This window comes from Podarcis erhardii (genome assembly GCF_964252035.2).
Source record: "Podarcis erhardii genome assembly, chromosome: 1".
Classification (NCBI taxonomy): Eukaryota; Metazoa; Chordata; class Lepidosauria; order Squamata; family Lacertidae; genus Podarcis; species Podarcis erhardii.
The window spans coordinates 118,898,590-118,918,502 of NC_138497.1; the positions used below are offsets into that span (position 1 = coordinate 118,898,590).

The window sequence follows — 19,913 nt, forward strand, 5'->3', positions numbered from 1 at the left end:
CTATCTCTGGCAACCCCTGCAGAGTATGTGTAACCCACTGCCGTACATTGCCTTAACAAGGCTGTACATGCTCAGTGGGAGAAGCAGGGAGCAGGCCCACTGCAGGCACCTAGCTCATTAGCTCAGAACAGTTTGGATGGTGCCTGTTGTCTCCTATTTGTAAAGCCCTAAACCCTTAAGGACAAGGTCAGGACTGAGGTTTCCCTTAAAGTTTTAAAGCAACTTACGGATTTCCACAGCGCTGCAAATTCCTTGTTCTGCTGACGTTCTCTATCTTATAAAGGGCTGCAAGTTTTTAGTTCCTTATTGCCAATCTGAGAGAACCGCTGTGGACCTGAGGTGACCCAGAAACAGAGGCCGTTTCCCTTCCAGCCAAGAAGACAAAACCTAGAGACAAAACTTTGGAAGGATGGAGCTCTGTTTTAGTAATCTGATGACACTTCATGTAAAATTACATCGTCTATGCAACCTTTATGTACTGCTGTTTGATGTGGGATAGTTTTATGTTATGAATCCTTTGCTGCGAGTCCCTTCAGAGACCTCTGCAGACTAAAGGATGTTAAGAATCATACAAAATAAATACTTAAAATAGTTATACACGTGTGAATCTGTGCTGTGTGATTGAGAATTCTTGAATAAATGGAAGCAAGTCATTTCTCAAAACTTGGTCTCTGTGCTTTCTCCCCTTCTGTTTCTGGGTTGCATTTATGGCAGTAGGGCACACCATCTTACTGAGAGCTAGGAAGGTTTTATTTTCTTTTAAAATCTTCCAGTGTATTGCAAGGAGGGGGAGAACAGATTTGGGAAATATGGAGTAACTGCTCCACATATATATACCACTTCAAAATCAAAAGATTTGAAAACAAACCCTCAAACCATTTCATTTTCATAACGGACTGATGCGGTTGAATATGCTAAGCTTTGTTTTCTGTTTATACAGAGTTAAAAATTTCATTGCCAAAGCCAACAAGAAACATTGTCCAATCCAAAGCATGTTTACTCAGACAAAAGTAACATTTAATGCAGTGGGACTTACTTTCGTGTTCAGGACCACAGTCTTAGAAGACAAATCCCTCCCCAAAGGTACCTCAGTAGAATTATAGCATGTATTAACAGTAGTTTATAAGGCTGGGTACAATTAAAATGCAATTAATAAAAAACATTTGCCATATGTTAATAAATAGTCATACCAAAACAATAAAAAAATAAAACAAGAGTGATCAAGGCTATTTTTTTTCTATTTTGTTTGCTCTTCTCTGCAGAATATACAGTATTAAATTATTTCATGATGGTAAGAATTAGTCCAAAGGAACTATGTGGGGACTGCATCTTTAAATGGAGGACTGGGGTTCCCCCATCACCAGAGAGGAGCCTGAATAGGGTGCAGTGAGCAGATCGGGAGAAACAAACTCAACAGGACAGGATATTGTAATGAGAGCTGCATAAGTAAGGAAAGAATAACCTTTCCAGTCACATTTTTTTTCAGCCATTGTGTTGCGGGTGGGAGGCAGTTGTGTTTTGTGGTCCTATCCCTACAGGATCAGACTGAAACTATGGTTATTTCTTAATTTAACACTTGTGGAAGTATTAAGTTAAAATCATGAGCATCCAACTGGACGCAAAGAGAACTTGCAGCATGTGACTATTCACAATGCAAACAATAGCATCCTATACACCAGGCTGCAGTGAGTAGAAACCCCAACAACCCATGCTTGTCGTGGACTTGTGGGTTTGATCTCCATGAGAGGTAGTGTATTCATGTTCAATAGTGCTAGTCTCACATTCATTGTCAGGCGAATCTTTAAAAACACCCCCCACACCTTTCTCTGTAGAAACTAAATGTCCAAAAGAATAAAATAAAACCTATTTCTCAAAAAAAACATCAATGGACTTTCTTCTGGCTGGCTCCAGTTCCTTTTGCCTTCTCTTCTCTTTGTTTGCCAACGATATGCCGATGAGACTTTTTCGAATAATCAACTTTGGTCCATCCGCCTTCACCAACTTTGCTTCCCTCTTCCTCTTCTATTTTGGGTTTGCTTTCAGTTTTCAAAGGCATCCCTGGTATCAACTTGGGCTGCTGGGGGTAATGAGGAGACTTCCTGTCATGTGACCTCGACGAGTGTTGACTGTACGTTGGCTGGGAATGCCTGCGGAATTTCTCTGGGTTCTTAGCAGCTGCCTGAGCACCTCCCGAACCCCTTGCAAAGCGCCTTCCGCTTCCTGACACACTACGAGAGTCGCCGCTGTGGTAGCTGTGCCTGCTTTTAGTTTTGGACCTATCTCTTTCCGAAGGGCTATCTGAAGCTGTGCTGGAGGTGCTGCTTCCCTTTGAGTTCAAATGCAGTGATGATAAATACGGTGTGGGAGACGATCCTCTCGACTGACTCAGAGAAGTGATCTGATAGGTTACAGGAACCTGGGTCCGTCTCACGGCGGCAGCGTAGGTGCCTTGGTCCTGAAGGTACGGCAAAAAACCGTTAGGGCTGTGAGGGCGGGAACGTTGGAGAGAAGGGCTGCTGGTCACTCGGCGCAGTTTCAGTGCATTCATCCATTGGGCATCAATACCTGAAAGAAAAACAGAGGGCATCAGTTTTGAATTCTTTCTGAGGAAGCACCAAAAGTAAGGGCTGTCCCATGACTTCGCATAGGTGCCGGTGTCTTGTTATCTGTGGGCTGCCTGGCCATGCCACAGTCTGACAAGCAGGGCAGTTGGTTCACAGGTTGGAGAGAGAAAGAGAGAGAGGCTTAGCTCACTTGCAGTTAGTTTCTTTATGAAGGGAAACAAAACAAAGAATTTACAGAGATTTCTAATCTTGTGGGCTAAACCACAGAGCCTAGGAGTTGCCGATCAGAAGGTTGGCGGTTCGAATCCCTGCAACGGTGAGCTCAGTCCCTGCGCCTGCCAACCTAGCAGTTTGAAAGCACGTCAACGTGCAAGTAGATAAATAGGCCACGACTGGACCTAATGGTCAGGGGTCCCTTTACCTTTACTAATGGGTAAAACTGTCTAAACGAAGACGTTGTTTGGACTGGTTTGCAGCCCCTCCTTAGCATTCCCTAGCACTCGGTATCAGACCTCTCTTTCTGTGATTGTTTGTTACGGCGACCTACATGGGACTCCCTCTGTGTCTGCCTGGCTTGCTGTTCGGCAACATGCAGCTACAGCCACCTCGTTCTAGGAGTGGAAGGGGAAGGCAGGCTGTCGGTAGAGAAGCTGTCAGAGGGCGTGGTCTTTCTCCTCTCTATCGTTGCTGCACAAGTGATGCACAAGTGGCCACTCCATTTACAGGCAGAAGGTTTTTCTTGTAGCTAAGTATAATACAAATAAAAAAGTCAAGGAACCAGTCAACTGAGGAATTTTTGTTGTGTTGTGTTGTGCACAGCCCACTCGTTTGACTGGGGCTAGCTCAAGAGATCTTCCCAGTGGATTGTTTTCTCAGACCATCTTAGCCTACTGAAATTCCATCCTAGTAGGCTAGTCTCAGGAAATCAGCCCTGAGTGCTCACTGGAAGGACAGATTGTGAAGCTGAGGCTCCAGTACTTTGGCCACCTCATGAGAAGAGAAGACTCCCTGGAAAAGACCCTGATGTTGGGAAAGATGGAGGGCGCAAGGAGAAGGGGACAACAGAGGACGAGATGGTTGGATAGTGTTCTCGAAGCTACCAGCATGAGTTTGACCAAACTGCAGTGGGAGGCAGTGGAAGACAGAAGTGCCTGGCGTGCTCTGGTCCATGGGGTCACGAAGAGTCGGCCATGACTAAACAACTAAACAACAACAACAATCGTTGCTGCCAGTGCCTCCATCCAAACTAGGAATCCCATCCCCCTGTCCTGTGCTGGGGCACCTGTCTGCTCCCATCTCTTTGCTGTCCCTCAAGCTCCATGCTTCCAGCACTTGCCAGCTTGTCCTCGCCTGTGTGACTGGTGTCCCACCATCAATCGCCAGGTTCGAAATCCTCTTCCTCTTCATCTTCCCTGTGGGGCTCTTGGTTCGGCAGATTCCACCACTCTTCCTCATCCAGCTAGTCCCTGACAGGCCATCAATCAGCCCTTTTCTTATAGCGGGGCTACCAATGTGCTTGGGGAGCTGTGTTGTTAGCCCTTTTCCTTCCAAGGAGATTGCAGTCACTGAATAATGTCGACGCATGTGTTGAGAACACACTTAGGAAAGTTGGTTCTTTCGGCAGGATTTCGAAGACATGACCTCCATTGCTCAAACAATTCTAATTGTTTATAACTGTGCAATGCCCGTCTATGCACCCTTTGAATTAGGCACATCCTATATACAAATTAGTAGATACAACCGTACACTAAAATACACAACTAAACAGCACACACTTATTTTTAAAGCTCTTCTGCCATTATTCATTGACTTGACAGACTTCTAGCTGTTTGTACTATCTGCAGTTAAGGGATGAGGGTGGCGCTGTGGGTTAAACCACAGAGCCTAGGACTTGCCGATCAGAAGGTTGGCGGTTCGAATCCCTGCGACGGGGTGAGCTCCCGTTGCTTGGTCCCTGCTCCTGCCAACCTAGCAGTTTGAAAGCATGTTAAAGTGCAAGTAGATAAATAGGTACTGCTCCGTCGGGAAGGTAAATGACATTTCCGTGTGCTGCTCTGGTTTGCCAGAAGCGGCTTAGTCATGCTGGCCACATGACCCAGAAGCTGTATGCCGGCTCCCTCGGCCAATAAAGCAAGATGAGTGCCACAACCCCAGAGTTGGTCACAACTGGACCTAATGGTCAGGGGTCCCTGTACCTTTAATATCTGCAGTTAAGTTTTTGTCCATTGAAATAAGCTACAAAGTTGATATGTCAGGAAAGTTCTGATCCAATGGATGCTGGAAAACAACTGCAAAGTTCTTAGTAAGTGTGAATATTAGACACATTTCTCTGAGAAAAGGGAATTTTAGAGAGATGCCTTCATTTCTTGTTGAGTGAAAGGGATGAGCTAATGGGAGTGTGTTTTCTGAAACAGATATTAATGTCTTGTTTTGTTTTATTTACTTATGTCCTTCCTTCAACACTCTGCATCATTAAACTTACTGGAATTTAAACTTACTGGAATTGGATCTGCTCCGAGGGTTGCCTTCTGAGTTTGGGAGTGATGTCTGTATTTTAAGCTGTATTGACTTCACCTCATCTTGAAGCTTCACTTTACTCCATTCCACTGGCTGGATATGTCTGGTGGATTTTGGAGTTCTGACAATGCTCTGTTCAACAAGATATTCAGAAGCAAAAAAATAAAGACCCTCATCACAGTCATGCCGTGTTTGTCCAGACACTGAACTTAGGATTGTGACATTGTTGGTACCATAAATTCTCATGCTGAGTTTGTTTAATATCCTCTTTTAGTTTGGCCGCAAAGAATTTTTTTCAGTTGTGCAACCAATCTGGCGGCAAATTATGCTTTCTCCCCCCCCCCATGCCCAAAATAGTGTACTGAACAAGGGCAAGATTTTAATGGCTGCCTTTTAACAGAACCGTTTAGTAATTATGAGATCATGTAGTGCTTAAAGTAAATAATCTTTTCTGCCAGAAGAGGTAGGCACTAAGGAGGTATTGTTGCTGAGGTTCCCTTATGGTAGCTTGCCTATAGTGGTTAGCTCTTTAATCCTGCTGTCAGGCTCTGAGACCTGTGAGGAGCTACAGTCTGAAAGGAACCTAGGGTTATTCTTCCTGTTAATAGAAAGCTACTGTTCTTCACTTCTGAGGCAGGCGAGGTCCAGAATTTTCCTATATCGCTCTCTCACTGCTTGAATGCATGCCACAGGACAGAGCTGAAATTTCAATTATTAGCCTCAGTGTGAAATATCCCATTGGTCTTTAAACACTTTTTTTTTGTAAGTATCCAAAAATCTACTCATACAAAGGCTAATTTCCATCCTATTATACATAGCTAAATTGCTTCTAGGTTTTATTTTATGTTTTCCCTCTTGCCCTTTCCCTTCTCCTGTTGTTCCTCTGCTCTGCTAATTAGCGTTTTGCCAAAAAGGTAAGAAAGATTGTCTGTTCAACAAACACCACCTACACCGACCATTACTCAAAAGGAAGAAAAAAGAAAGGTATGTGTGTGTATATATATTTTACACTTAAGGGAGCAAGCTTTCCCAGCTAGGAGTCTGGGTGTGATTTCTGAAGATGGCATTCAAATTCGCATGAGAAGTTGGTAGTTTAAAATTAATTACAGTATTTGGCGTTGACTACAGTGGGCAAGAAAGTTAAGGCATGTCAACTCCTTATTCTGAAACCCTACAGGCAAAAGGAGCGGGTTGGCTCCCCACCCACCCACAACACTTACCTCATAAGTAACTAAACATTCCACAGTCTGATCGTCTTCTATTCCCACAATCCATTTCTCCATGACAAATGGTGGCTGCAAAATAAAAATAAACGAAAGAAACATTTTTGTTTTCTGCCTCATTGTGCGAATTAATTTCTATGCATCCATCCTCTGTCCTTCAGAAAACAAGCAAACACAGAAACTGTGTCAAATGACTAAATAAATACAAAAGTACAAATCTTAGCACATGATGTCTCATTGGGCCTGCATGTCTTCCATGATTTATTTTCACGTTTAGGCATTTCAATTTTTGTCATGCTTTTATTGTTTTCTATGCAACCAACTGACCGATTCATTTCATACTGTATACTCATTGCTGGTTAGAAGTTTAGTCATAGGCATTTTTCATTCCGGTGAAGGTCCGTAGCAAACCCGGAAGTACCGGAACAGGTTACTTCCAGGTTTGCCACTCGTGCGTGCGCAGACGCAGTGCTTTGCCCTGTGTCCTTTTTGGCTAGCAGCTGGGGCTCTGGAACAGATCCCACTTGCAAAACAAGGTACGACTGTACCAGGCTGCAGAAAACCTGCTTGGACTACTGCAATGCGCTCTACGTGGGGCTACCTTTGAAGGTAACACTAAAATTAATCCAGATTGCAGCAGCTAGACTGGTGACTGGGAGCGGCCGCCGAGACCATATAACATCAGTCCTGAAAGACCTACATTGGCTCCCAGTACGTTTCTGAGCACAATTCAACATGTTGTTGCTGACCTTTAAAGCCCTAAACGGCCTCAGCCCAGTGTACCAGAAGGAGCATCTCCACCCCCATCGTTCAGTCTGGACACTGACGTCCAGTTCCAAGGGCCTTTTGGCGGTTCCCTCACTGTGAGAATTGAAGTTACAGGGAACCAGGCAGAGAGCCTTTTCGGTAGTGGCGCCCGCCCTGTGGAACGCCCTGCCATCAGATGTCAAGGAAATAAACAACTACATGACTTTTAGAAGACATCTGAAGGCAGCCCTGTTTAGGGAAGCTTTTAATGTTTGATGTTTTATCATGTTTTTAATATTCTGTTGGGAGCAACCTAGAGTGGCTGGGGAAACCGAGCCAGATGGGTGGGGTATGTATAAATAAATAAATAAATAAATAAATAAATAAATAAATAAATGTAGTAGTAAGTATTATTATTAGTATTACTATTATGAATGAGCTCTAATACTAAGGCTTGGGGTCCAGACTTGCCCAAGCAGAAGGCCACTTGTGCAGCTGGGCTTTTCCCCACCCCTCCTCCTTACTGCAGACCCCTTCCCCTGACAGGCTACATCTTACACACTTTTCAGAATACCCAACAGGATTTCAAACAATGAACACAATAACCTTTCTCAACTTGGTGCCTTCCAGAAGTTTTGGATTACAGCCCACATCAGCCCCAGCTAGCAGAGCCAACAGTCAGGGATGATGGGAGTTGTGGTCAAAAATATCAAGAAGGCACAAGGTTGAGGAAGGCTGGAAGAGGACACACTCAAATAGCAGGTTGAGTCTAGGGCTACTTCCACACCAGGCACTTAGGGTGGAATTGCCATTCTTCAATCACTCCCCGTTTTTATGGGACACCTATAGAATTCCATAAACCACTCTATTGTCACCCTGTATTTTCCTGCAGTTCTTCTGTCTTTGAACTAAACAAATAAAATCTAAAGATAACAGCCTTTCCTAATCATTTCCCCCCCGAAGAAGCATTTTAGCATTAGTTGAAAGACTGGGTTTAAATAACAAGCAGGCTGATAATATGAAATGAACATTCAGGAAAAACTGCAATTTTTTGAATTGTGTGGAAAACCAGTGGAAAAGCCATTATTATTAGTCCAGAAGCAGTTTTCATAGAATAGCACATTTCTACCATGAATCTGCTGTGGGTTTTTCCCTTCATAAAATGGAAGGAACCTGGCCAAATCTCATAAATCCTGGTGATTATAGGCCTGGTTCAAGACACCTTCCCACTAAATATACCTGTTTTATTTCCCCATTTTAATAACATAAATTGCTGCCAAAGGCCAACACTTTATTTTCCAAGCGCACCTTGATGAACACTCTTCTCATTTAGAACTTGTCTGTACATTGTCTGATGTACGATTTACCTTGTTACGGAACCAAGAAATCACACACTTTAATTGTAATATCTTAAGCATGCCATCGCTTTCTTATTACCATGACTGAAAAGGTAATGTTAACAGGGGAAAAAAATCTATTGTGATACAAATGTGGGAAGGGGTGGGGGGTCTTTAAAAGCTGCCTGCAGAATGAGTTTCTATAGGCACAAAAGTCTGCCGCTGTGGTATTTTAATACCTTTGTTCGAGATCTAGGCAATCATGAAAGCTTCAAGCCCGTAAACAGAACCTTACCTTTGTCATCTTTAAAATCTCTGTGTCAGGTAAGTTAGTGTTAAATGTCACGTCTTTTATGTAAGTTATTGCAATTTCATCCCCATCCATTTCCATGTACATCTTCCATTTACAGTCCTGGCACGGAAAAGAAAATACAGAATATCAAAACTGGACACTGGAGCAATTGTGACTTTTTGTTGTCTCCAAGCAAAAAAATAAAAATAGAAATCCCAATAAATTAATCGATTTTATATTATCTTAGGAACTGAAACATCCAAACTCCATTTTAATGTGAAATAATCCTTACTTGTCAGCAAGAGGGGTTCTTAAATGGGTTTGGGGGACGCTCCTTATCCCCAAACAACACCGAAAGGTCAGGGGCTTAATCTAAAATTCCTTTAAAAAAGGTAAAGGTAAAGGACCCCTGACAGTTAAGTCCAGTCGCAGACGACTCTGGTGTTGCAGTGCTCATCTCGCTTTACAGGCTGAGGGAGCCGGCGTTTGTCCGCAGACAGTTTTTTTCGGGTGATGTGAAGATCATGACTAAGCCGCTTCTAGCACAACGGAACAAACCGCCGCGCAGCGGGAGCTCACCCCATCGCGGGGATTCGAACCAGTGACCTTCTGATCGGCAAGCCCAAGAGGCTCAGTGGTTTAGACCACAGCGCCACCCGCGTCCCCCTGAAATTCCTACCACAGGATAAAAAGACAACCCACTTTTCAGTAATTTAAAACTTAAACAGGTTGCCTTTCCCGCAGCGTTGCAAAGGGCCATAGTGAAATCTTTTTAATAAACTTCATCTTTCCGAATATGCTTCGTCTCTATATGTACATATAGTTTTAGCTGGCTCACAGCCACAAAGCACAAATTAGGAAGCCTTTCAAGTATTCTGCATCAGCAAGCAGGAAAATGTGGATGGCATGCAGGAAACAAGCAAGTCTCAAGAGATCAAAACTTAAGGACCTCTGTTCCACATATATGACAGCCTTTCTCAGCCAGGCACCCTCCAGCTGTTACTACAGCTCCCATCAGGCTCTGCCACAGCAGATGCCAACTGGAGCTGATGGTACTTTTAGGGCAAGAGTAGCTGAAGGGAACCAGGCTGAGGAAGTCTGTTATCTGCAAATGTCACCCGAGTTAGAATATTATTTACATCTGCACCTGGAGCATGTTTTCCTAAAAGGATCAGAGAAGCCATTTGAACTACACACATTCAACAGGTGGTCTGTTATTTTGAGAGCAAGTGCTGAGGACTGTTTTAATAAGCGGTCTAGGAAAATTCATAGATTAACAGCAAATGGCCTTAAAACGAGGCATTTCAAATTATTTTCCATTTCTCATTAAGTCTTTCTTTAATTCATGATTCCATTTCCCAGGAAGGCACCACAGAGTGATTAACAACAACAATTAAAAGAATTTCAAATCCAGCAGAGATTAAAAAATATCTTCCCTTCCTTCCTCTCGGCTGTTCAGGGCAACATCATTGGCTGTTCCACATTTTATCCCTATCACACAAGGATGTGGTGAATGGCTCAGCCACTCAAGGTGTTTCACCAATAGCCCACCCTGTTTTCATTCACATTTCAGACAATGCTGGTGACAAGTAATTGTAGTCCACTGTTTTCTACGTTGATACCTCGTGTTTCTAAAGAACGATCAATAAAGAAGAAAGGCGGGGGGGGGGGACCAGAGAGTTGCCACACCAGCAATCTAATGTGGCCAAGGCTTTTATGCCTTTAATTACATTGTGCATCATTCAGGCTTTGGGGGGCTTTTGTGCCTTTAATTACATTTTATTGCCTGTTTTCTGCTGATGGTGGAAGTAGGTATTAATGACGACTCAGTTAGGACTGACATTGGGGCAATTAGTTTCTTCAGCATTACTCCTTCAGCTATGATCAACAGGAAGCAATGAAATGAAAAGAAGAAGGAAAGAGGAACCTTTTAATTAACATTAGGAAGGACTTGTGAGAAAACATTACAGAGGGGCCCTGGCCACTGGGAAGGGCATGGATAACATTGTATTAAAAGCTGTAGGTAACCAATGTTTTAAACCTGCTTCCAGCTAATTATAGAAAAGCAACCCCTTAGCATCACTAAAGAGTTCTGTGTGTGAAAACAACTTTAGCGATCTTCTAGCATGGATTCAAACCTAAATGTCCTTAGTCCAAGTCCTACAACCACCACACCAAACCTGCTCTTTTTGTGCACGGTACAGCAAAGAAAAACAGGACATTGAGAATAAATTTGTACTATATAATAATAATATATTTTTTTATACCCCGCCCTTCCCGGTTCAGAAAACCAGGCTCAGGGCGGCTAACAACAAATTTAAAACACTTAATTGTAGAAGCAGCATAAAATACAGTATAAAAACATGAATAACAATAAAATTCAAAGTTCAGAAATCAGTTTGGGGGAAATCCATCTAATAAGCATTAGACAGTCACCAGGGCTAGCTGGCGGAATTAGTCCTACTTGGGCCAGTGAGGAGGCCAGGGGAGAATTAGCTGTGGGGTCTCAGAGCGGGTAATCTTCATAAAAGGGGAGGGGGAGGGAAGAGAAGGGAAATAAAAGATCAGGCTGAATTCAAATTAAAGGCCAGGCGGAATAGCTCTGTCTTACAGGCCCCACAGAAGGAGGTTAAATCCTGAAGGGCCCTAGTCTCATGGGACAGAGCATTCCATCAGGTCAGAGCCATCACTGAAAAGGCCCTGGCCCTGGTGGAGGATAGTCTGACTTCCTTAGGGATATATATATCCTTAACAAACGCTAAAATGGCAATGAAAAGACATTCCACGTGATTTAACAGCAAAGGCCATGTTTTGTATTGAATCCCTGTACAGTGGTACCTTGGGTTAAGTACTTAATTCGTTCCGGAGGGCCGCTCTTTACCTGAAACTGTTCTTAACCTGAAGCACCACTTTAGCTAAGGGAGCCTCCCGCTGCTGCTGTGCCACCGGAGCACAATTTCTGTTCTCATTCTGAAGCAAAGTTCTTAATCCGAGGTACTATTTCTGGGTTAGCGGAGTCTGTAACCTGAAGCGAATGTAACCTGAAGCGTATGTAACCCGAGGTACCACTGTAAAATGTTCTTATTCCTAAGTCCATGCAGTTGACATAAATATAAAATATTTGGGCTCTTATTCATTATTGTTTTTTCATATGTTTTTGGTTTTTTAAAAAATCAGTTTCAGCAAAACTTTAAGCAGATGGACCAGTCTTCTTTCTGTATGGGAATAACCCATATTAACTTGTATCACTGTAGTCATGATAATTAGGCATAGCTGCCAGAATATGACCCCAGCTACTTCATGACTCTCCAGGGGCCTTGCTGTTGTATCTGCCATCAAGAAAGGCTTTCGACTCTGGTTAGCATTGACCCGTTACTTCTTAAGGAGTCAGCCTAAGGACAAATATTTAGGGGAATCTGTAATTAAGCTACATTGCTGCCAGCATATGACAGAGCAGTACCATTTTGGAAGTTTAATATAAGATTACATAATTAACTATATTCAATTTAGACTTGGTTATACGTGTTCACTTTTTAGTCTCCTTGCTTTCCATTTTTATCTTGCGCGCCCTGAAAACCTGCATGTGAGCTCAAATATATATATTTTCCCCCTGTACGGTATCTCTACATCAACCCACAAGCTTCAACACATCTCGAAACGAAAAGCGGCAGGCTATGGCTACTTGACCCTCAGTGGTTTCATGTCGCAGGATGGTCTACTTTACAGTGGCAAAAATACAGAAATTCAGATACATATAAAATACTGTAACTTGACCTTGCTCCGCAGGAGATGAATAACAGGCAATGGTACAGCAACCATAGTTAATTTTACTGTGCTGGGAAATGGCGCTATCGCTACAAAGAGCTTGGAGCAGAAAGAATGTAAACGTTTTGCAAAGATGTTGTTGAGAATTTGGAAAATGGAAAACAAGTGCTCAGCGGAGCCACTGAATATGTGGTAAGGTTAAAAACAAAACAAAATCGAAGACCTGAAATAATTAAGAGGTCCCCTGTTAAGTTGTAGTTATAGCCCCAGGTACAACCAGAAATATGGGAGTAGCGTAGCCTCAGTTGCCAGTGCCCGGGGCAGGCATGCATGCACTGGGCGGGGAACTCCAGGCCAGTCCTCGCCACCGACGGAGCAACCCCACCACCACCAGAGCAAAGTGGGACCATGCTGAGCCACCTGCCCCCTGTTCAGGGGGGAGCCCGGCCGGCCAATACAGCCCTTGGTGCGCAAAGAGGAGCACTGGGCGCTGTGGGCGCATGGTTTACACACCCTCAAGAATTGTGCACCCAGGGGCCACGCCCCCTAGCACCGCCCATGCTATGCCCCTGGGCACAGTGCAATCTTAACCATGTTTACTGAGAATACACTCTGGTTACAATGGGAACTTACCCCCATGTGTGTATAAGGATGGGCCACCTGTGGCCCTTGAGATGCTACATTGCAACTTTCCTCATCTTTGACCGTTGGTCTTACTGGCTAGGCATGAGTGGAGTCCAGCAACAACTGGAGGACCACAGCTTCTCCGTTGTATGTTAACACAGACACACCTTCCAGGAACCTCACCAAAATGCTGGAGAGGGTGCACCTCCACAGGCACATACCTCCACATGTGGTGGGAGTGCCCCAAAATCCAACTATTCTGGACAACAGCCATACGAGAAATATGTAAAATAACTAAGCAAGAATTAGAAATCACCCCAGAATTGGCCCTACTAAACACCTTCCAAGACAATAATGCCCATTTACACCACAAAGAACTCATAACCCACCTACTTTAAGCAGCCAGAAACACCATAACCAGACACTGGAGAGACCTGTCAGGAGTAAGCATGGACCAATGGTACCAAATAGTATGGGAAACAGCCTTACTAGAAAAATTAACCAATAAACTGAAACTGACACAGGGACAAACAGAAGATGCCTTTACCCCAGTATGGCTCCCCTTTATCACATACACAGCCCAACAAGACAATGACAAAAACCCACCAACAGCATACAAATCAATATGGATAACCTGATCCAAAACACCCACCCACCCCACTCACACCTGAAAACAAAGTTCACCACAGCCAATCACAAACAACCACACCATAGGCCAACCCCAACCTCTCTCACTACCAAAGGAACACAAGTGAACAGCAGAGAACCTGCACAAGCAACGCTGACACCAAATCCTACATATATTAAGTAAAATAGAAACATCGCCACCCCACCCATCTTTCCCCCCTCCCCCTTTTCTTCCTAATGTCTCAACAAATGAAAGTGATTTGTAAAAATGTTACATGGAAAAAAATACAAGAGAGAGACATTACACATACTTCTGTAAATCAAGAAAATCTTTAATAAAAATACATAAAATAAAACACAGACACACCTTCCACAAAAGCATCATATAGCTTATCAGAAATTAAATCTGTCATCCTGTGGTTCCTGGGAAGGTGTCCCAGAGGCCGCAGGATACAGCAGGATGCCTGCTCCATTGGAGAGAAAACTCCAACAAGAGAGAAGGAAATCCTGCCTTCCCACTCTTGCAGAAGCTTACTACACCCTGGCTCTATGGATAATGTTGGTAGAGCCAAAAGGGGGGCGGGAGATTGGGGCACGTCCGGGGAGGAAAGGGGAAGGGCTTGGACCCCAAGCCTTCCTGATCACCTGACACCTACCCCACCTCTGAGTAGAGAGAGGTTTAGAGTAGGGTTACCAGACATCCCCGCTTCCTGGGGACAGTCCCCAGATTTGCAAATCTGTCCCCAGACAAATTCCATCCCCGGAATGTCCCCAGATTTGTAAATCAGCTCTGGGAAACGTGGCGGCAGCAGCTTCAGCAGCCCAGAGCCAGCCTGGTAGCGCAGTTGGCTCTGGTTGGCTTCAGGAGCTGCTCACAGCTTGCTGCCACCGCAATTGCCGAGGGGGAACCGGGGATGTCCAGTGGTACAGATTCCCTGCCCCCTTTGTTTTGACAGATTGGGAAAGGCTTGGGAGTTGCGGGCGGGCGGCCGTTGCCCAGGAGGGGTGCAAGGCGCACGGTTTCTCTGCCAGGCAAGGTGCAAAGCCCTTCTATTGCACCCTGTGAAACAATAAATGAGTTTTTTAAAAGCCGCCCGTGACTCCTGAGCCTCCCCCGATCAGTCAAAACAAAGGGGGAAGGGGGCAGGAGATCGGGGGAGGCTCGAGAGTCACGGGTGCGTGGCGCACCGTTGCCCAGTTTTTAAAAAACTGCGTATTTATGTTTCACAAGGTGCAAAAGAAGGGCTTAGCACCTTTGTACAATATGCATGTGTGCTTGGGCCTAGGGTCTTTTGCCTCACCATCCCCACCACTGACTCCCTGTTGCTATTCAGCTTCCAAAAACAAACAAACAAACAAACAAATAAATAAATAAATGTCTGCGGATTCATTGGAAAAAAAATCTGGTGACCATAGTTTAGAGAGAGGCTCAGAAGCTAGCATAAATCTCTCCTGGTTTCTCTCCCCACTGTTTCTATTGGTAGGGAAACAGTTGTTTTAAAAAATAAAATTATGAAAAAGGATGGAGGACAGAAAGAGCATTTCTCTGCACTGCCGGCAAAACCCCAGAAGGACTTCGTATAAGGCTATTCAGTTGTCTTCACAGGGCCTACATTAGGACTGCAGCCTTAGTCTAAGAAACAACACCCACAAACAACAAAATCACATGGGAAAGGGTTTGCTAATTGAAGATCCCCATGGAGAATTTCACATGGAAGAATGGAAGTTATAATGTTTGTTTTATAGGTTCGCAAAGTTTCCCCATCACTTCTCACAATTCAGACGAAAAAACTACACTTGCTACTTAGCAAAAACTATATGTAAAGCCATGATGTAAAAACCATGGCATCTCTCTCTGACAGTTTAAACAGATCTGATAGGACTTCCGGGTTAGCGCGAACGGCTAATGGCGGATTCCCTCCGAGCTCCGGAGGGAATCGGCTCTGCTGAGGACGGGTCTTGCCGTGCCGGCGACACGGGGACCCTCAGAAACCGCAGGCGCGGAAGCCTGCGGACTTGGTGACTCGGTGGGCACCTTAAGCGCCCTCCCCGACCCACGAAGAGCCTTTTTAAAGGCTGCGGAGAGGGTACGGAGAGTGGCGTGGTGCTGAGAGTAGACCGCTACCTCAGTAGAGCGAAGCCGCAAGCCATGGCCGGAGAGCGCTGACTTTCTTCCCAAAATTTGGACTGGATAATAAAGGACCCGTGAGTAGTGGAATTTGGACTTTAAAAATTTTATCCTGTGAATTCGGCACGATCGGGGGATGTGTTAAAGGGAAGTCCGCACCCCCTCTACTTATAGACGTTTCAAAGCAAGGAACGGAGAATTAAGGCGGAATGAATACTGTTTTGAAGATTTAAAAGTTTCTCACAAATTTGATAGAACAAGATTTTTGTGCTGGAGAGAAAGGGAATTTGGAACTTTGTGTGTATCCCCCCCAAAAAACCCGGGAGTGTCCTATTTGGGTCCCGGAGGAAGAACTGAAAGGAGTTTGACAGCTGTCAAAGAAGCTGTCAAACGGGCGGACAAAGTAAAGAATTTTGCTATTTAATAACTTTAAAGCTGATACATTTGGACTGAGGCGATTGGAAACAAAGTATTGATAATAACAAAGTAACAGATTATTGGAAAAGGACTACTAAATAACTGAAAGCCCCCTAGGGGGAATTAGTGACATTACAATGGCTGCAGAGGGAAAATTACTGGCGGAGATAGAAAAAATGTTCTTTCTCGTGGGAATCCTGCAGGAGCAGAGTATGGCTCTGAGTAAAGTTTTTATGACCTTGAATCCTGAAACAAACAACTCTGCTGAATGCACAAAGGAGATGTATGATAAAAACTCTGCAGCTGAGCAGGAAGAGATGCCTTTGGAATTGACAGAGAAAAAAGAAGGAGTTCAGACACTACAAGTGGAAAATATCAACCAGGAATCTGCAGCGTTAGAGTATGAGCAAGAAGACCTTTGGATTACAGACCTGCGAAAGATGAGAAAGAAGAAGAGAGAAGCCCCTGGAGTACTTGGAATATTAAAACTAGAAAGAACAAAGCAATATGATTGGGACTTTTCTCTTGAGTATGGAAAACTAGATGGCCTTTCGCAGCAAACACTCTTCAACATTCTGAATGAAAGAAAATATGATCTGACTCTGACTGAACTCCTTCGGGGTCTTAGGACCATCAAAGAGGACTACCAATATAGCTGGCAGAGAGGGACTGACAGAGAATCAGACGCCTCGGACGTGAGGAATCCGGGCTAGAAATATTTTTTGTTTGTTTTCTGGACATTTGTCTAGGAAGGGACAGAAACCGGGGCAGGGGGGGGAGAGAATAGAATTATAAAATGTTATGTTTTGTTTTACTTGGTCAATGTGACCTATAATTAATATAATAAAGGGAAAATTTGTGAAGGGGAAGTTAGATCGACCTTAAAAAAAAAGAAATTAATGATTATAAGAGAATTGGATAGTTGAATATAGATAAATAAAAGAATTTAATTTTTAAAAGCAATGTGAATATCTTTAAGAGGTTAGGTAAGAACTTGCTGAATTAATTTTGGAATTGGGATGTAAGAGGAGGGGGTGGGGGGAAGTCAATGAAAGTGGGTAAAGAAACTTAGGGTATGTAATTGTATTTGTGTGTTTGTTTGTCTTTGTCTTTGTGTGTGTGTCTGTTGTTATAAAATGTAAAAACCCAATAAAAATTATTTTTTAAAAAAAATAAACAGATCTGATAGCCTCATACTATTAAAAGTGGACCAGAAGCAGCGCTGTCCATTAGTTTTTTAGATCCAGAAGAAGGAGCTGTGGGTCGCTGACCCCCTTTGACCCCTGCTTTCCTGTGCCAAAGAACTATTGTGCATAATGATTTCACCCTTCATGAGCTATGAGAGAGAAGAGGTGCAGCAACAGAGATTGGTTGCATTTATTCTCAACGCTAAGCCATGGTTTAGGGCTATGTGGCTGAGCCAGAATTAGCTCAACTGGAAAAGAAGAAGGGTTTTTTTTTTGTTTGTTTTTTAAGAAAGAATCCCAGATTAGCTTTCTGTTCAAAGCAGAGATCATGGTTTAAAACGAACTCTGGCCATTTTCAACACAAGCCAACTTCAAATCATGAGTCAAGAAGCGTGCATGTTTAATTAGGCAGAGTTGTTTTATCTCTGGTTCTAATGTAATGTGAAAGCCAAAATCCTCGTACTTTGGAGCCAAACAACCCATAAGAGAAGCCCCATGAGGAAATGTTGCTTTGCTCAACCTCATCCATGCAGTGGTTTACCATGTTGTGTGAACGATTATTCGCCTCCCTCACATTATTGTATGTGTTACTAAGATAGGAAGCAGGACACTCCGCAAAGCAGTATTATTTAATTATTTAATATAGACATTTGTATTATATCATTATTTAATACTGAAAGAAGCTAGGGATGTATTATGTCATCTATGAAATCCCATCCTAATTGCCAAAGGTCTCAAGACAGAAGCTTGTAGCAGCAAATTATACATTATGACAATCTTTAAAATCTGAGGAAGCAATTGTGCAAAGCAATAATAATAAAATACTAAAACCAACTGAAAATTCTGGAGATTTTGAAAGTGGCTGTGGAAGGAGAAAGCAATTATGAAACATTATCCCCTCCACAAATGATCAAATCTGTACTGGTGGTGAGGCTTTAAAAAACTCAAGGTGCTTCCTGAACACGGTGACTTTCCCTCACATACATTATCTGAACCCCAGTGTGAAGTCATAGAATTTGGTAAAATCAGTACAGTGGTACCTCGGGTTAAGTACTTAATTCGTTCCGGAGGTCCGTTCTTAGCCTGAAACTGTTCTTTACCTGAAGCACCACTTTAGCTAATGGAGCACGATTTCTGCTCTCATCCTGAAGCAAAGTTCTTAACCCGAGGTAATATTTCTGGGGTTAGCGGAGTCTGTAACCTGAAGCGTATGTAGCCTGAAGCATATGTAACCCGAGGTACCACTGTAATATTTTACATTGCAGAAGATTTTTTTTTTGAGGTGTGTTTGTGGGGAGGGATAATCAGTTTTGAAGGAAGCCTATATTCAAAATATGAATTTTATAAATTAGAATGTATTATTATTATTTAATTCAAGAGTTACAGCAAACTAAAGGAGAAACAGAAAAGGAAGATAAATGAGAAGAAAAATGGAAGTGCCATCATAGCAGACAACTGGGTATTGAAAAATATAAGATGTAATGTAAGATAAAACAAACATGGGGGAAAGGAAAAGCCTGATCATGCTGGTATTAAAAGTCGTAGCATGTTGATAATTTAAGCTCCCAGTAGCTCCTTTACATTCTCTGCTATTATCTATCTCAGCTGCTGAAACCTGCTGTTTTAAAGGCAATAAGAGTTGGAACTTCTATAGTGTGAGCACCTGGGTTATTTATCATTAAGGCTAACTCTGCTACACTACATTTTATTATGCCTGATTTAAAGGGAGATAACACAAGTATGGTTAATTTGCTTCTCTTCTTTATATATAGTGTCATGACCCACCACTGCTTTGTCCCAGGAGAGAGAGAGAGAGAGAGAGAGAGAGAGAAGAGGAAAGGGAAATAGATAGATTTAATAATAATAATAAATAAATAAACAAACGATAAAAACCCTTAAAAAAAAGAAATCTTCAAGAAACTCTCCCTCAAAATTCCATCAATAACCTCTTGTAGCGTGTTTAGGGTTGCAGGGTCTGGAACTAAGAATGTTTTAATCTCTTTCAGCAAAACAATGTCTCATAATGATGTACAGGACTATTGCTGTACTGATGAAGAATCATACATAATTCAGCACCTTTCACTTGGCACCACTGTGATATCCTCATTAGTAGTGGCTCACGGTGGCTGTCAGATGGTGTCCATGCGAACGCAGGCATTATATTGTCTTTGAGATCTGCAGCTGCTTCCATGACACTGCCAGTATATAAAAACATGACGCCAGTTTGTTTTATTTAGTGCTAAACCTTCCAGTTTGTAAAAACAAGGCTGACACAGAGCCTGACATGAGGCAGTGAAAATAATTAGCTCTCATTTTCTCAGCCTCCTATTTCCTTCTCCCCGCTGTGTTCCCTTTCCACTAAACCACCACATGTCAGTCGAAATGGGAGGCAATTAGTGGGCTCATTTCAGTCCCCACAACTGTGCTGAAAAGAAAGTATTTATGATGGCACAATGAACAGCTGAAAGATTAAATAACATTTGCC

At 43.1% G+C, this 19,913-nt stretch overlaps 1 protein-coding gene across 1 annotated transcript; it reads right to left on the reverse strand.

Annotated features, from left to right (window-relative positions):
- Positions 1–974: 974 nt before the first annotated feature.
- On the reverse strand, positions 975–19,623 carry LOC309334690 (mitogen-activated protein kinase kinase kinase 20-like). Its single transcript, XM_081849247.1, has 5 exons — positions 19,505–19,623; positions 8,684–8,800; positions 6,302–6,376; positions 5,063–5,213; positions 975–2,565 (listed from the first exon to the last, which is right to left on the reverse strand). The coding sequence occupies exons 2-5, from the start codon at positions 8,783–8,785 to the stop codon at positions 1,883–1,885; spliced, it is 1,011 nt and encodes a 336-aa protein (XP_081705373.1). The 5' UTR covers positions 8,786–8,800; positions 19,505–19,623; the 3' UTR covers positions 975–1,882.
- Between the last annotated feature and the right edge of the window lie 290 nt (positions 19,624–19,913).